This window comes from Brachionichthys hirsutus, chromosome 10 (genome assembly GCF_040956055.1).
Source record: "Brachionichthys hirsutus isolate HB-005 chromosome 10, CSIRO-AGI_Bhir_v1, whole genome shotgun sequence".
NCBI lineage: Eukaryota > Metazoa > Chordata > Actinopteri > Lophiiformes > Brachionichthyidae > Brachionichthys > Brachionichthys hirsutus.
Window position 1 is genome coordinate 4,247,084 of NC_090906.1, and position 17,995 is coordinate 4,265,078.

General features: G+C 40.1%; 2 protein-coding genes across 3 annotated transcripts; both read left to right on the forward strand.

Annotated features, from left to right (window-relative positions):
- The first annotated feature begins 79 nt into the window (after nt 1-79).
- On the forward strand, nt 80-8,448 carry LOC137900617 (methyltransferase-like protein 27). Of its 2 annotated transcripts, none has more exons than XM_068744735.1 (6): nt 80-114; nt 1,132-1,258; nt 1,656-1,784; nt 2,287-2,422; nt 2,502-2,594; nt 7,701-8,448. In XM_068744735.1, the coding sequence occupies exons 2-6, from the start codon at nt 1,142-1,144 to the stop codon at nt 7,901-7,903; spliced, it is 678 nt and encodes a 225-aa protein (XP_068600836.1). In that variant the 5' UTR covers nt 80-114; nt 1,132-1,141; the 3' UTR covers nt 7,904-8,448. The 2 variants fall into 2 exon arrangements, with proteins under 2 accessions (XP_068600836.1, XP_068600837.1); XM_068744736.1 differs by having other exon boundaries at nt 2,287-2,359.
- Nucleotides 8,449-11,342: 2,894 nt separating this feature from the next.
- On the forward strand, nt 11,343-16,730 carry LOC137900589 (methyltransferase-like protein 27). Its single transcript, XM_068744701.1, has 5 exons — nt 11,343-11,462; nt 14,649-14,777; nt 15,077-15,212; nt 15,816-15,911; nt 16,528-16,730. Exons 1-5 carry the CDS (start codon nt 11,343-11,345, stop codon nt 16,728-16,730), a joined length of 684 nt encoding a protein of 227 aa, XP_068600802.1.
- The last annotated feature ends 1,265 nt before the right edge of the window (nt 16,731-17,995 follow it).

A 17,995-nucleotide genomic window follows, 5' to 3' on the forward strand; every position in this document is an offset into this window, starting at 1 on the left:
CTGCGCATGCGCAGAGATTTTTGGACCAAGGCACGCCTCCTTCGATTTAAAGCGAAATTGTCCGTCCGTGTGTGTGCGTGTGTGTTTGTGTGTTTCGGGAAAACGCAGAGAGAGGTAGGGAATCGAGATTCGTGTGATAGAAACTGAATCAACAACTCTTCATAGGAACTCAAAAACCAAATAAGACGTGACGACTCTTACCGTGGGAAGGGAGCCATTGCTATTAATGCTAAAGTGCGAGTGTACAGTAGATCCTGTGCTCTTACGCAAAGCATGCTGTTGCATGTTCCATAAAAACATGGTGTACAGTTGGGGCAACAAAATGTGGACTTCTGGTGAACAGCCAGAAGAGTATAGAAGGCGCAAGGTTTATTTCATGCAAATCTGTAAAGTAAAAAGAAAAATGCTAGTTACATATTTTATAACCATAGAGGAGGTCAGACAACCGCAGGCTTCAAACAGCGTAATTCAAAGTTTCAAATATCCTTAAGTCATTATACCAACATGCATTAAGATGCTCAAGTTCCTCATCTTCATTTGCATTTTATTGAAGACAGTCAGAATGCAATTATTGAAGTATTAAAATTGTTTGAGTCATTCCCCATAAATAAACCTTGCACTCAGATAGCAAACTCCACCAAGGTCAAATGATCCTCGACATGTTGTTCCTGCAGCACCAAAAATCACATTTCCTCTTTGGTGGGTGTAATGATAAAGTCTTTAAATAACATAAAAATACTAGTATTTGGTTGTTGTTTTTATTGTGTAGAATGTTTCCTGTAAATTAGTTATAACAAATAAGAATTCAGTAAAGAAAGTCCAACTGAAAATAGCATTCAGTTTAGCGGCTCCGAGGAGCGTCATCATCTCCGCCAGCGTATTTGAGAAGCAATTATGTGATCACTGTTGTTTGATTCTGTGAAAACGATACATTCATTAAGTCAAAAATATTCGTCAACAAAGCTTAATGAAGGGGTAAAAACACAACTCTTTTGGGTAGATGTGTTTTGTTTGAACCTTTTAGTACCTTAAAGTACTGTATGCCGCTGAATCTGGACTTTATTCCTTTTGTGCACCTGAATGAAGTCAATGCTCTAATCTTATTTCTTAATCTTCTCCATCTTGGAATAGATTATAAACAATGTCAGCTGACAAAACATTTGCAAATGTGAGAGCAAATATCTTATCAAGTCATAAAAGCTCATCATTAGGAGAAAAGGTCAACTTCTACGACTCCTGGGCTGAGAACTACGATGCGGTAAGAAAGCTGATTTACTGTACAATAAAATCATGTCTTTGGCCTTTCCATCGTGGTTTTATTGCAGCGTTCATACCTTTTCTGATATCTGATATGGCGGAGTTCAAGTATCTTGGGGTCTTGTTTACAAGTGAGGGAAGGATGGAGAGTGAGATTGACAGATGGAACGGGGCATCCGTCTGTCCTGGTGAAGAAGGAGCTGAGCCAGAAGTCAAAGCTCTCGATTTACCAGTCAATCTACGTTCCAACTCTCTCCTTTCGTCTTGACCGAAAGGACAAGATCCCGGATGTTTCTAATAGATGTTTTTATAAATGAAAATGTTCAGATACCTCCTTGTGTTCGTTTTCTTCATCAGTGCCTGAAGACATTGTCCCTTCTTAAAACCTATTTCAACAGGATGTGGCTGCGCTGGACTACCGGGCACCAGGTCTGGCAGCAAGAACCATCTCCACCCATTTCAGCGGTGACCATGAAGCAGCTGTTGTCTTGGATTTGGCCTGTGGTACAGGACTGGTGGCAAAGCAGGTAAACTCACACGATAGAGGTCAGACTCCATATCACTAAGAATCTGGACAAACGAAAACTGAATTATCTGTCGAATCAAGTAATTCATAAAACCTTTTTTGAATATAAATTTTCCTTTCATGAAAAGGAAAATCATTTATTTTCGGAGAGGCCATGGAGGAGGATTATCGGTCGGCCTCAAAACAAATTCTTGCAAACCGTTCGGCTCCTCAGGAGAGGAAAGCGTTGATTACAGTGGGGGAGGGGAGCGGCTGACCTCGACTCGGGATATTAGCGTTATTCAACTGAAAATATAAAATAATTTCAACAACTTTTGACTTTTCTTTTCTTTTTAATTGTTCACAAGTGACAGGGATTACACGTTTCTTTGAATTACAAGTTTTATTGAAGATCCTTCTTAGAACTATCATTTAGGACATCACAGACCTTGTGGCATCTTAATTAGCTTGTCTAATTTATTGGACCAATATGACTAATTGAAAACCACTTGTCTCTGAAACAGTTGGAGACACATGGATTCAGACATTTTGTGGGTGTTGATGGAAGTGAGAGAATGTTGGAGTTGGCCAAAGAGGGTGGGTTGTACCAGGAGTTGAAGCAGTGCCTGCTGGGAGAGGATCCAATACCTGTCCAGTGGGGTAATTTTAGGGTTCATTAATTGATGAAGCTTGTTTATCTTTGTCACTCCTCCACCTCACCCCACTTCATTTCCTGCAGGTTTGTTTGATGTGGTTGTGATTGTTGGAGCGCTGAGTGTCGGGCAGGTCCCGGTTCATGTGGTCAGAGAGTTGTGCAAGGCTGCCAAAGCAGGTGAGACAATGTTTGTTGTTTGTAATGGTGTCGCAAATTTAATTTTTGGGTGTCATTTATTGAACAGTGCATGGTATCCATATTAAAATTGTATATGTGTACAAATATAAAATGGTTGACGTGCACAACTATACATAATGTTTTCTTGAATCAGTCCACTTGGAAATGTGTGATGTGGATCAGCTTCGCATCCCATCCTCTATAATAAATAATGTACGGTATGTATTTTGGGTTTACAGTAAATGCTTGGCAACAGACGAAATCTGGTTTTCAAAATGAGGGTTTATACCAAATGCACAGTGTAAGGAAGCAGGATCTCATTCCAATAAGTTAAAAGGACATTACCTGTGTCACATATAAATAGAGTTAAATGCAGTTTTATGCATTTCAGATTTGAAGGCCTGCATGTGCATGTACATGCCAGGAGGGAAGACTTTTAACTTCTGTGCAATACCACTTACAGTGGAACGTCAGCTCTCAAACAAAAAAACCCAGTTTAAAATACCTCGGAAGTTGAACAGATTTTCAGAATTCAAACACATGAGTGGAGCCACGGCGAACCAAAGACACACGAACGAAGGCGGAGTCTAGCCGTGTAGGTTCAGTTTAAGTCGACCTGCCAAAGGAGAAAGACTGTGCAAATGTTTCGCTTCTTGTGCGGGTTCTTCCGCTTTGCTCTCTTTAGCTGTTAATCATGGATCCAAAAGGCCAATCGAAAATAGCGTTCGATTTTGGGATCTTGCTGCGCAGTCCGGTATGGAGAAATCAATGATTTTGACTTTTCTTAAGAATTCTGAGCAAAAGAGAAAGAGAAGGAAAAGGACAGTTATTCAGTCTTCCAGGACAGGCTTGTCTTCCATGTCTTCCATCACTTAATCTTGAATTTGGTACAATTGTGAAACTTTTTTGACTAACTAGTTATGGACCATTAAATGAAGGGGAGCAAAAAAGTATCTTCACATGCAATCTGGATCCAATCCGGATCCAGATTGCAGATCCAGATCCACTCTACATGACTGTCAAATTCCATAAACATCAGTCTATTGAGATATTGAGGAACACTTTTTGAAGCTCCATTGACTGCAATGTTACCAAAAGTTTCAAAGTGATCCATAATCCAGGATTATAACACATAACTCTCGCCTTGGAAGAGGTAATACTGGCTATTCTCCCTCACATTGAGAGAGAATTGCATCAGGAATGGCACCCAGGGTAAAACGTTTCCAGAATTAAGCATTCCATTGACTTGAAGGTTGATTTGCTATGGTGACCCGTGATGGGGGACAAGCCGAAAGAGAAAGAAGAAGAACTGTTTTAAAAGACTGAGGTCCATAGTCTGTCAGTAGGGAGAGATTATCAGAAGCAGAATACAACTGATCCTCATTTAACGGCGTATATACGTTTGTTAAATGAAACCCCCCATTGACCAACAAGTTGGCTGACATTGTGTGGTCAAAAAAAAATTATATTTCATACTGTGCATATGTACTGTACATACTCAGTCACAACTCCACAGCCAGTGCATTCAGCTTGTTGTAACAGCGATTCATTGTCGCTAAACATATACCTGTACTTTTAAATTTCTGAAAACCCGTCGTAACTCCAAGTCCGTTAAGTGAGGACCATCTGTACTTTATTGATTTCAAGGTGGAAATTGCTTATATTTAGCAATGGAATACTAATTGCTAAACCTTACATGAAGGTAGAAGCTGATTACTTTCTGGAAGAAGCCAGTTGTCATCAGTGTTCTCTCCATCAAAGGCAACAATGATCTTCAAAGAAAAGATTGGTATAAAGCATATTTGGCTTTAAATGCTGTTTAACCCTATCCCAACATCAAAGAGTGATCCTTTGATGTTGACATGTCAGGTTCCTGTATAAGTGAAATTTGCATCAATAGTCCAGCTCATTGAGCCAGTTCAGGCAAAAACAACAAATCAACCCATGGAACATGAACCCACTAGTCAAGTTAGTCAACTCTGCATGGTGCAGATGCCAGCAAAGCCCATCAATGTAGTGCTGCCCAACAAAAAGCTTCCAAATGGCCTTCAACGAGTCTCCCAGGTGAAAGTTGTGTGCCCAATTAGCACTAAGAGCCCACGCAGAAGCATCCCACCCACCAATGTGCGACCAGTCCGCCTCCCACCAATTGACCAGCCGATAAAGCATAAAATGAGGACAATAGGGCCATTTATGGAAGAGAAGCCCTCCCCAGCCAACTACCTCAAAAAATATTCTGGAGCATCCAGAATGTTACCTATAGCACGTCCAAGAAAGTCTCATACTGCTGTTACGACGATTTCCAAATCCGTTCCTCTGATAATTCATCTGGCCAGAGACTTTGTGAAAGAAGCCAGGAAAAAAGTGTTTGTCACGGTGAAGCCAGCAGTTACCGATATCAAATACGTGGAGAAGAAGGATTACGGGGAAGTACCTCAGTACCTTCTGAAGCAGAAGAAAGTGAAGCGAAAGGAGAAGGAGGAGACCCTGGTGAAGGAGCAATTCCTGACAGAGGAGAGACAGAATGAAATTCTTCAGCAACTGTGGAAAGAGCGGGCCAAGAAAAATGATGAGTTACGTATGCTCCTAAGGTTCAGAGAGAGCAGGTCAAATCAGGCCCTGAGGTATAAACTACAGGCAGCCATCAAAGACCTAGAATATGACATCAAATTATTTGAGAGAGGCGAGAAGCTGAACATAGCATGCCTGTTTGTCACCATGAATTACGCCCACAAATTTATCTGAAGCAATGCATCTGCCTGAACGGGTGATGTTCAGAATCAGAATGTTTTCATTGCCTTAATTACTTCCGCCGAGGGGGGCGGGGGTTATGTGATCGTGATCGTTTGTCCGTCCGTCTAGAATCAGAGACTTTAGTGCAACTTTAAGTCCCTGATTTTAGGGACAACCCTCCCACCTCTCTCCTTGCATTTATATAGTCGAAAGGTCTGCGTTCACACTGTGGTTGCTTCACGAAATAAACTTTCGGAGCAGCGTCATGTGGGCTGAAAGAGGCGCTGGTCGTTTGGACAAAGTAGAAGGGGGTTAGGGTAAGGGGTTACCTTATGGCGGGTAACTGTTGTTCTGATTGTTAAAGTTCCCAGGTCAGTTCGGAACAACGGAATAAAAAATGTAAAGATTTTTATGCTTCAAAATCGCTGACAGACAATCATCCAATCATCATGTCCCAGACGCTGATGGGCGGGACAAAGCCCAGCATTTATCCAATGACCGTCCTGTTTCGATCGATGCTCATGCTAAGCGCCTGTGCTCCGTGGCGCTGCAGAGAGAAGTCGTGTCAGTTACCGGTGATAAGTAGCTGATTCTGAACAAAGGATGAAAGTATTATAATACTTATGCATTATAATAACTTATAATGCGTTATAATACTTTCATCCTTTGTTCAGAATCAGCTACTTATCACCGGTAACTGACACGACTTCTCTCTGCAGCGCCACGGAGCACAGGCGCTTAGCATGAGCATCGATCGAAACAGGACGGTCATTGGATGAATGCTGGGCTTTGTCCCGCCCATCAGTGTCTGGGACATGATGATTGGATGATTGTCTGTCAGCGATCTTGAAGCATAAAAATCTTGAAGCATAAAAATTAAGTTTTTCATGACATTGTTCTGAACTGACCTGGGAACTTTAACGATCCCCAACGACTTTGTCTGTTAGAAATGACTAGCGTTTTGTAACATTTATGATTTAGGCCAGAACCAGTGTAGGCCAGTGGTCATTCAATGAGCTTCTCTCATTGAATGACCACTGGCCCCCTCCAAACCAAAACAAACATGGGAGAGGGAGGGACTTACCCTAACCCTACTTTGTCCAAACGACGAGCGCCTCTTTCAGCCACATGACGCTGCTCCAAAAGTTCGCTCCGCAAAGAAATCACAGCGTGAAAGCAGACCTTTCAACTAATTATAAATGCAACAATTTGCTCCCAATCGAACCGAGTCCTCTTGGTGCAGTGTGAAAGCACTCGCGACAACCCCCCCCTGCCCATCCCACCCCTCTCTTCTCTCGCTCTACTTTTCCAGGGCAAACAACATCGTATTATATCTTTTGCTTTTAAAGACTGTCCAGCACCAGGACAAGAGACCTGGATAGATGAATCCAGGGAGTCAGTGTCAGATGTTGTCAATGACAAGATGGATTTTAGTTTTAAATAAAATAAAATTGGTTCTCTTTAGAATAAAAAAAATTGTTTTTCATTCACTCTTTGCTTATAGTATTGATGATTTAGTTAAATAGAAATATTGTGATGTAGTTCTATAATTTGATTTAACTTAAGGTATAACTTACATGAACCTGACAGATTTTTATGGGGACTTGTGCATATATCTGATGGCAAGAATGGTGTATAGGCTGTGGTTGACAATATGGAAGCGGCAGATACAGAAGTGCAGGTTCAGAAGCACGGATCCACATGCACATCATCCATTGCAAAAGAAAATTTTGCTCATGGTTTATTATTTGTATTGGAGACCCGGGCACTTTTATTTGTCAAGATAGTTGTTTTTACATAGTCCTTTTATTGTTTTAAAATGATCCGACGAGAGGTGGAGGAGGGAGCCACCCTCACCTTTGCGTCTGATCGGTTTCACCCACTTCGAACTCCGGATCTGTAGGAAACCTAAATAAACTGACACCGTCCTTGTGGGTATTTGAATAAAATCCTGCATCACAACGCGAAGGCATTTCCGAGCACTTTTCTCTGTGAAAAACATAAATACTGTACGTCGGATAAAGTCACCAGTTAAAACTGCTGTCCCGGGTCCATCGTCTTTCAGTGCGACAAATGCTAGTCCGGTAAAAATGCTAATCACAGGAACGTTTTCTTGTTCTCAGTGGGATTATGCAATGCTTGTTTGTAACTTGTAAATATTTCATTGGGTTTGGATTTCTATATTATATATTATGTTTAAAAATGTCAATTTCATATCATATTTAAGGGCTTATTATTCACTGAAAGTAGAAGTACAAATCATGCAACTGTTATAAATAAGTCCCCAGCACTTTGGTTGTAAATGTCTTTCCTGCCTTTTTATGTTTTTAATCGCATAGTGACACCATTGCCCTGTCCCCTGCTACACACTAGGTGGCTACATTTGCATGACAACCAGAGGGAACCGTGATAATGCTGATTACAAAGTTGCCCTGGAGAATGAGCTGAAGCAGATGGAGGAAGAGGAATTGTGGACCTGTGTAGAAGTCACTGTGGAGAAGGACTGGGAGAGAGCGGTGTCAGAGCACGAGCATGGCTACATCTCTGGTGCTGTGTACATCTATAAGAAACTATAAATGGTGTAATGCATGACCATGTTTAAAAAAAAAGTCTATTTCTGTCAGTGAAGCTGTAAATGGACTTTAAATTTCATAACAGTATATTTCAGTAAAAAAAAAAAAAAAAAAAAAAAATTAAATTAAATAAAGGCATTGCAAATACCTCAGCAGAGACCAGTGGTTAATTTATGTGAGATGTAAATGTAGGTGTAAGTGCCTGTTCTCACTGTTCAAGATTAAAGCAAAGTACTGCTCAGCAGATTTAGTTATCGGTGACCATTCTGCAAACGTTATTACATGTAAAACAAAAAAAAGAGAGAGTAGGAAAGCTCTGTGTGAATCAAATGTAAACCCAACATTAGCCTGTGAAATAATATTTAATCTTTATTCAATTGCTAGTCTCTTACTTAAACTGTGATCATCTTTGCATAATATCATTTCCTCCACAGGTATGTACGGACTTCACGGACAATGTGCTACAGTTCATTATGAGGAGATGCAGTACACTTACAAGTGGTTATACTTCTATTTGATGATTTATAGGTGCTTGAATAAAAAGTAACGAAAGCAACTACAGCGGTTTGGTGACTCCCTGCACTTCTGTTCGATGCCGAGGGCTGCTACAGAAACTTTATTCTCCTTGACAGAGTACCATGGCAATTGGGGAAAGCTTTTGAATTGTCCTAAAGAAACATAAGTAACATTTTGGATAATATTTGTTTAACAAGGATACATTTTTCTTTACAAAGAATTCTAAAGGTAGCCAATTAATTCAATTTTTAGGGATTTTTTTTTTTATAAGACTGGGTTATTATTTATAGGGGGGTGGGGGCAAAGTGGTGTAGTGGTTAGCAAGAAGGTACCGAAACCTATCTGTGGAGAGTTTGTATGTTCCCCCTCGTGTCCGCATGGGTTTTCTTCAGGTTCTCCGCTTTCCTCCCACCTCAAAAAAACATGCAATTTATGTGAATTAATTCCTCCAAATTGTTTGTTGTGTATGAGTGTGTGCGTGAGTACGTAATTGTTCGCCTCTGTGTGGCCTCGCGATGCAATCGGGGTGTACCTGCCCTCTCACCCATATGGCAAGCTGGGATATACTCCAGCAACTCCTGTGACCCACAAAGCGGGAAAGTGGCAAGAAAATGGATGGATGGGGATGGGTTGGCCTAGATGCTGGGACTGTCATCAAGGACAAATGATGATGGGGAATGGAAGCAGGTGACTAAATTTAGGAAGTCTGGAATTTTTAACAAATGAGAACTTTTTTTTCCCCAGAGTTATACTGTAAATGTAATAAAGTGGGAACCTTCTTACATATAATGTGGGACAGTAGGTTTATTTGTGTCATCTTGAGTTACACATGTATCAGATATTGGAGCTAGTATTTCTTTTACTGTTTTACCTTTAAGTGATGCACGTAATCAGTGTTTCTAAATCTTAGAGAATACCTCTGCCATGTCAAAATGTTGTTGATGGCAAAGGAGGGCAGTTAATTAAAGGAGGTTGGTGACTATAAGGTTGTGGTAGTGTCGCCAGCCAACATAGACTGGTGGTGTGTAAGATGACTCTAGTGGTGAGGACGAGGACTAGGGCAGAGTAGAGGACAACATGGTGGAGGCTAAAGAATGAAGTGTGGTTGTGTGACTTTCAGGGAAGAAGTGAGACAGGCTTTGGGTGGGCAAGAGAGGCTTCCAAAAGACTGGAACTCAACAGCTAAGGTGATCAGGGAGACAGGTAAGAGACTACTGGGTGTGTCTTCAGGAAGGAGACCTGGTGGTGGAACCAGGAAGTGCAGAAGTGTATATAGGAAAATAGGTTAGATAAGAAGAAGTGGAACATTGACAGAAGAGAGTAAACGGCAGTACGGGGACATGAGATACAAGGCAAAGGCAGAGGTGGCAAAGGCCAAACAGAGGGCATACGATCACCTGTATGCCAGGTTAGATAGTAAAGAGGGAGAGAAGGATCTGTACAGGCTGGCCAGGCAGAGACACAGATGGGAAGGATGTCCAGCATGTTAGAGCAGTATCGTATTTCACAAGATCATTCATTTTTAATAAAGTTCATTGAATAAAAATATTATTACTCTGTGCTACTAATTCAGCCTTGTGTATAATTCTTACTGCTCATTTTTGTAGAATGAATAATGGATGTAATAACTGTGTCCCCCCACACTTCAACACAGTAGGTGAGATAGGGGAGTACTAGGGATCGATATTTGAAAACTGTGGCCGCAAGGAGAAGGACCTGGATATTTACACAGATTTTTTTTTTTTTTTTTTTTACTTTTAGTTAAATACAGTGGAACCTCGGTTGGTTAATTCACGCAAATTATACTGCTGGGAATGCCTGTTGCTTGCAACTAATCATTTGGTGTTTGGAGCTACACTGGATTTGCCAACATAATCCAGCGAACATTGATGCTGGGAAAAGGAGCTCCTTAATATCAAAATCAGACTTTTCGGGTTATCTCACACTGCACTGTTATAAAACAGAGGAAAATTGTGCATGTCCCTGAAGACAGCATGTTCATGTTTAACCCCACAATTTGAATAAAAAAAGTTCACTCTCTGGAAGAAGAGGAAAATGCATTTGGCAAACAAATGACTTTTGGACCACATGCATGAATGGCTGCGTTTATAGCCTGTGGGGGCCTGATACAATTTTCCATTCAGTATCTCCAAAAGATACTGTAAGTTACATATTAAACAAGATAAGAATAATAAGCACAAACCTTTCTGAGGGAAATGTAATCCTGACTACAAACTGTCCCACTTTAAATGGTGAAAGGTTAATAATTAAGGCTCATATGGTCCAAAAGTCACCCGGCTGATAGGCAACTGCTTTCTCTAAAATCTTAGACAGAAATGGAAGGTTTGAAATTGGCCTATACACGTCAGTCTTTATTGTTGTTTTTTTGAGAAGAGGTTTAATGACTGCTGCTTTAAAAGACTTGGGTACATAACCTGTCAGTAAGGATAGATTAATTATATTTAACAAAGGGATATAAAAGGGTTAATTGGAAATACAATTAATTGATTGATAACAACACCATATTGAGAACAAGATCCAAGATGCAATTAAAGCTTTGGGTGCTTTCTTTTACTTTCTGAGAGAAGCCTGAGGTAAACATAAACCTAAAGTGAACTTTGACTCAAATTAAATAATGTATAACTGAGCCGCCATGCCATAAGTACAAATTCCATGTGTGTCACCACAGAGCTTACAGAAGCCTGCATCTCTTGAGAGACAAGTTCAAGAGGACCACTCTGATTTAAAGAGCTCACTCTAAGGTAATTAACACACAGATTTCAGGTGATTTTACACAAAGGAAAATTTAATTATTATGTTCTATTTTTGCATTGATGAATGTTCAGCATACAATATGCATCTGCTGTAATCATTCATTTGACAACATTTTGCTCTGGTTCTTTCTTCTGTGGAACAGGTGTATATAATGTCAGCTATCAATAAAGCCTTTGAAAATGCGAAAGGAAATCTTATACCAGCCTTGAAAGACTGCACAGCAGGAGAAAAGGTGGACTACTACAACACCTGGGCGAAGACCTATGAGGAGGTAAGAAAACGGAAGTACATTAAAACCTGATATTTGATTATCAAGTACCATCTTAATTCTTTTAGATTTAAAGCTTTTGACACAGTGGACCATGCCATTTTAATCGACTGTTTAAAAACATGGGATCACAGACAAGGCTGGTTTAAATCATATATCTTTGAAAGAACTTTTGCGGTCACCAAAGACAACTTTTTTCTTCAACAGCACCGGTGGTTTGATTTTAGGCCCCATTTAATTTTCTATTTATATGCTTCTACTGGACCAGATCATCCGTCTCCTTTCATTGCTATGGAGACGACACACAAATATAATTTCTCCTGAGACCTGGTGACCCAGTAAGCCTAGCTGCTGTTTTTAATTGTCTTGATGATATTAACTGTTGGATGGCACAAAACATTCTTCAATTGAATAACTCCAAATCAGAAATCATTCTGTTTAACCCTTCGGATCCCTTCAGTCATTTAGTGCTTGATCCACTATCATGCAACCTCAAACCAACTGCCAAAAACCTGGGAGTGATATTTGGCTGCAATCTGCACTTCACCTCATCAATTCAACTGTTCAATCATACTTCTTTCACCTCCAATTAATCAGAAAAGTATGATTGACAGTTTGAAACAGTTTGCCTGCACTCCGACCTTGGAATGACAGCTTTCCCTTTATCCAATAGAATGGGTGAATATCACAAGCTTGGCAACAGGAATTCAGCGGCACGGCATGCAGTGGGTCTTACATGAAAGTGTGTGAATCATTGTTCCTTCTTTTGGTACAATGATCTACAGTCTCACGTTAAAGAGTAATCCTTTTTCCATTCCATTCATGGTAAAAACAATGAAGTAATCTACAATTGTATGTGTTAACTTTAGCCACTTATTCAGAATACACAAAAAACACTAAAACTGAGTAAAGGTCGGCTGCACTGAGATTGAATAAACACAGTAAATCTGTTTTCAGATGGTGTTAGACGGTAATTTGTGGCTTTCACTAATGTGATCTGTACTAATTAACTTTGAATCCTGACTGGAAAACCTGAAACTGTTTGGGAAAACCTCAGGCAGCTGACTGGCGACTGCTTTCTCTAAGATCTCTTACAGAAAGGGAAGGTTTGAAATGGGCCTATACTTAGCAAACATCAGGATCCATTGTTGGCTTGAGAAGAGGTTTAATGACTGCTGTTTTAAAAGACTGGGGTAGATAGCATGTAAGTAAGGAAAGATTAAGTATGATTAGCAGAGGTATGTTAATCGAGGGAAAGACTTCTTTCAGTAGTTTTGTTGGGCCTGGGTCGGAGAGACAAGTGCATGGTTTAGATGAGGCAATAGTTTAATTGATGCAGGCTGATGGGGGAGAAGCTGATAAATGTCATCACTAATGGGATGGGCAGATAATCCCAAGGCTTCCGAGCTCGTGTCCCTCTTCCTGAAGTGGAGTGACTCGAAACATCGTGTCGGAGCAACACACCAATCTCACATAACCAAAGAAGTTTGACGCTTCGAACGTCATCGCTGCTTCACTTCAGCTATCATTGCTTCAAAATGTTTCCAAGCATTGCATTGGCTCATAGTCTTTTGGTGCGTTCTGAACCAATGATTGCTTGACAGGTTTGAGTGGTTTGGCACTATATAAAATGCATCCCAGCATTGACCGTCCCCTGTGAAAGGATTTTTTTTCTTCCAAAACTGGATAAGTTCTTTGCAAAAAAAGGTAACCGTCTAAAAACAGTAGAAAAACTATTGCTGCTGAATAAAAACCTCTGAATCCCCTTTCCACAAAGTCCCAGTTACACGAGCACACCCCATCAATCATTCAATTTCCCAAATTTTCCTCTTTCCATATCCTAACTACTAATACTACATTTATTGAATCGCGTGCACAATTGATCAATGTCATTGAAAATGTCATTCAAACAAGCCTGAGTGACACTTAAATTAGAAAGAAAACGTTTGCCGTCTCCCATTTCACCACTAGATGTCATTCAAACGATCCTTTGAATGCATAAATCCATTTTCAATACAATTGATGAAGCGGTTCAATATTGGTTAATGCTTCATTTATCCATCACTACTAAAAGGTTTGATCTTGTTAATGAATTAAAGAAGCGCATGAAATCATCACTACTGAGACCTGTGGGAATAGAAGGACCAGTAGAGCTGGAGCTTTGTGTTAGCCTATCTACAGGATCAATGAGGAACCTATCAAGCTGTGACAAAACAGGCAGCCGGAACCCAAAAGACGGCAGATAGAGGCAGTTGAAGGCAGATAAGGAATCAAAGTTCAGATTTAATTAAACAAGCAGTTTAAAACAAATAAACAAACAGGTAGTCTGGTCAAACAGATCCAACAAGGGATGAGCAGCAGGCAGAATCCGGGGATCAGGGAGATAACAGGAAGGTAGAAACTGGGACAAATGCCAACAATGTGGTGGAGAACTGAGGGCTGAGCAGCGTATATGTAGGGTGGAGACTGACTGAGAGATGGGTTACAGGTGATTCAGGAAGCACAGGTGAAGGGGATGAACTTGATTAAAAGCAGGGAGGTGCAGAAGGCGCTGGAATGAGAGGAGATTCTATTGCAGGAAAACACCAAAAATGAATAGAATAAAAAAAAAACTCAAGTTATGGCAGGTGTCATGAGAGAAACCTTGGATCGCTCTTGTTCTCCTCTATTAGAGATGAACAATATGTTACTCTGGCCTTGCAGAGGTCCTTCCTATATGTTGTGAGGCTGTCTTGTCAGATTAAACAAGACATCTCCAATTTATTTGAGTGCAAATTATCTCTAGGCTTCAGGCTGTTTGCTTTACTGAGCTAATTTGGGAATTAAACCATGGAGCTTGCCTTTTTAGTTGAGTTTTTTTTAATTCCTAAGGGAGCAATGGAATCAAGCCGTGTGCACGACAAATACCCAGAATCAACCACAAGATGGTCTATTTGGGAGGGACTAATGCTACCACATGTCTCCTCTCTGTCTCCTGGTCCTGACTCTGGATGGTCAGGGATTTGGCTGTCTAACAAACTCGGCCCGGTTTCTAGAAATGAGAGCTGCACCATCAAAAGCAGGATCGATACCGTCTCCCGTAATCAGACCAGGTTCCCCCCAGAATGTCCGCCAATTATCTATGAAGCCCACCTGCTCCGACTTTCCTTCATCAGTGCTTGAAGTCACTGTTAATTCTCCTTTGAATAGGATGTGCTTGCTCTGGAGTACCGTGCACCATGTCTAGCAGCGAACATCATCTCCTCCCATTTCAGCGGCGACCGTGAAGCAGCTGTTGTGTTGGACGTGGCCTGTGGTACAGGACTGGTGGCAAAGCAGGTAAACTCACATGGTTAAACGTGGTGATCTGGATCACCACCAAAATGTTATAAATTGTTCTGGGTATCTTTCCGTGCATTTGTTCCTTTAACTCTTTTAATAATGAGAGCAATGAAATTTGTAGTAACATACTTTAATTTCTGAAGGAACAACATGATAATAAATCTTGCTTTATTTAGTTGTTTTCTATCGTTGAGTTTGTGGTATTAAAGAGGAACTTGCTGTGATGAGTGCCATGAAGTTTTTAAACTGAAAACAACTGATTGTGTGACTAACGACTAAATGTGTCTGTTCTACAGCTGAAGACACATGGATTTAGAAAATTTGTGGGTGTTGATGCAAGCAAGGCAATGTTGGCGTTGGCTAGAGAGACTGGGTTGTACCAGGAGCTGAAGCAGTGCATGCTGGGAGATTATCCACTACCTGTTCAATTGGGTAATTTCATGATCTATTAGAAGGACGCTATTAATATTAGGGTCAGACCTTTGAGGGCTCACCCCCATGACCAGGACAGATATTTGTATGCAGAAGGCTCAAAATGCACAGAGAATTGTATTGATAACATTCTGGCACATCATATATTTCTCAGATCGCTATTTCATCAAACTCATAATTTTTGTAGTGCAGTATAAAGGTAGCGCCAATCTCTGGGCTCATACTTAGTTATACAGTAATTAATCAGACGAAGCAAAGAATGCTGACCAATGGGTGTAAATGAACTGCTGGCGTGTTTAATTTAACGGGGTTGGAAGTCAACGCAGTTAGAATAACAGAATATAACATAAATGTAGACTAATTAAACAATTAAACCTGTGCTTGGCTCAGTTCTATTTAAATTTAAATTCTTCATTCTATTTTAGGATCCTGTTATATGTTACAGATTTATGACAAATTTATATTAACATTGGATTTTAATAATTTTACAAGTTGTGGTAGTTTCATTATAAACCCTTAAAGTGTGTGTGTTTAAACATGAAAACTTATGTTAAAACTCTCTAGATATTGTAGCTACTAAATATAAATGTTCACTTCCTATAGATTCGGCTGATGTGATTGTGATTGTTGGAGCATTGAGTGCTTTCACAAAAGTCCCAGTTAGTGTGGTCAGAGAGATGTGCAAGGCTGGCAAATCAGGTAAGAGTTATGCAGGCGTACGTCACACATCTCCGGTTCTATTTTGGGATTTATGCTGTACTTGTACAATGCAAAAGTCAAAATCTTTATGATCACAAACAGCAATCAGTTTTATTTGGTAAATGCACAACTGCATAGTCTTCTCTTCCAAGTCACCTAATGCATTATTGATGCACAGAAGTCTGCCATCTTATTGGTGGTTCCCAATAATGTCTCCCAAACATTTCTTTCAGTAACTAAGTAATTTCCAACAGCAAATATGCATTTATGGTTAAACCTAATCTTGCCTGCATTATTGTAGAGCAATATCATTTTGAAAAGGGAGTTTGATCCTTGAGCACTATGTGGTTAGTTATTTAAGTAGGTTTAGTTACAATGAACTTAGCCTGCATATTATTATAAAATGACTGTGTCCAAGCTGCCACTATCTTATTGTCCAGATTTTACATTATCTATAGGTGAGTTGACTGAAGAAGCTAAAAATGCTATGAACACTAATTGGTCTCTTTCAGGTCCTTTTTTGAATAAGCTCTTCGGATGTAAACAAGTATTTGACTTCTAAATTTAGTTTTAATCACTCGAAGATATTACAGCATTGTAATCTATTTTACACCAGGTGGCTACATTTGCATGACAACCAGAGAGGGACCTGCCAATCAAGAGTTCAAAGCTGCCCTGGAGCGTGAGCTGAAGAAGATGGAGGAAGAGGGCCTGATAACTTGTGCTGAGATCAATCATGTGAAAGAATTTGAGCTGGGAGTGTTAGAGGAGGAGTCTGGCTACGTATCCGGTTTTGTGTACCTCTATAAGAAAGTATAATTGAAGCACTCAGAACGAAATTATTTCTGAAGATAGGAAACCAATCAGCAAGATTTTCTTTAAAATGATTCCTGTCAGTGAAGCTGCATTTGTGCACGGCTCAGTTTGGCTCAGTTTCATGTTGAACCAGTTAAATGAGAGAGTACACTGCAAACGCCAGTAGATCACTTCTGTCATATGCAAATGCCTGACATTAAAGCCAATTAACAGTCAATGGTGGTTGTCTGTGTTCATTGTGTCAGTCATGATAATGTGTTTTGTATTGCATGTTACTGTGGTATAACAACCAACCAACACCAACGCCCTGTTTAATAGGTGAAATGGTAGATGTGTTTCAATTTGTCAGAGGTAGGTCTTGCCAGAATGATGAGCAGTTTACCTATGTTAACAGCTAGGGTCATTATTTCAACAGATATCTGCTAATGTCCATGTCAAGTATGAGTGCCTTAAGCCGTGGGCCTTCACACGATCTTATTATGTTCGCATAATGACAATAAAGAATCTTGAATCTTGAAGTTGTGTAATTGTTTCTCAATTTGTGTAACTATACAGCAAATATGTGAGATGTCTAAATGTGAGGAGATTTGTGAATGTACATGGGAATCTAAAAGTGTGCATTCAAAATCACAATTATGAGTGTAATGAGATTCATAATTGTAAAAAACCCCAGATTGGACTGGAGACTGTAAAAGTTCAGAGTCACACTGTTAAATTTGTATTGTTAAATTTGTATTGTTAATTGTGGATGATTTATGTACGAAGGACTTTCAACGGAAAGACCGCAAGGGCTTTTTTGAAATGCTCCTCTTAGACAGGATGTTTGACTTTATTTGTACTGTAATAAATGCTACTGTGTGACTGTACTTGTACTCTAACATTCTATCTCATAAATATATTCATTCATTCATTCAGGTACAGCACATTTTGCCATTCCCACACATGCTAATCATTACGAAATTTATTTGACAGGTGTGTAGCAAAAGGTTCAAATAAAAACCTAGAAAACGACAATCAGAGATTGCAGACCCTCGCCTCCAAAAGACTATTGGATCTTGTGAGACAGTAAACAGGGTTTCCGGATCAGAGGGGCCAAACCTGCTCTAGCTTGCTGCTCCGGAACGTACTACAAGACAGCTTCTGGACTCTTTTTCCCATCATGCCATTCGTGTCCCTCCCTCTTAAAGTGGCAGTTTACAGCACAGGCATAATTCCAGATGTAAAAATAATTCTAGAATCTGGATCCAGATCCGGATCAACGCAATTCT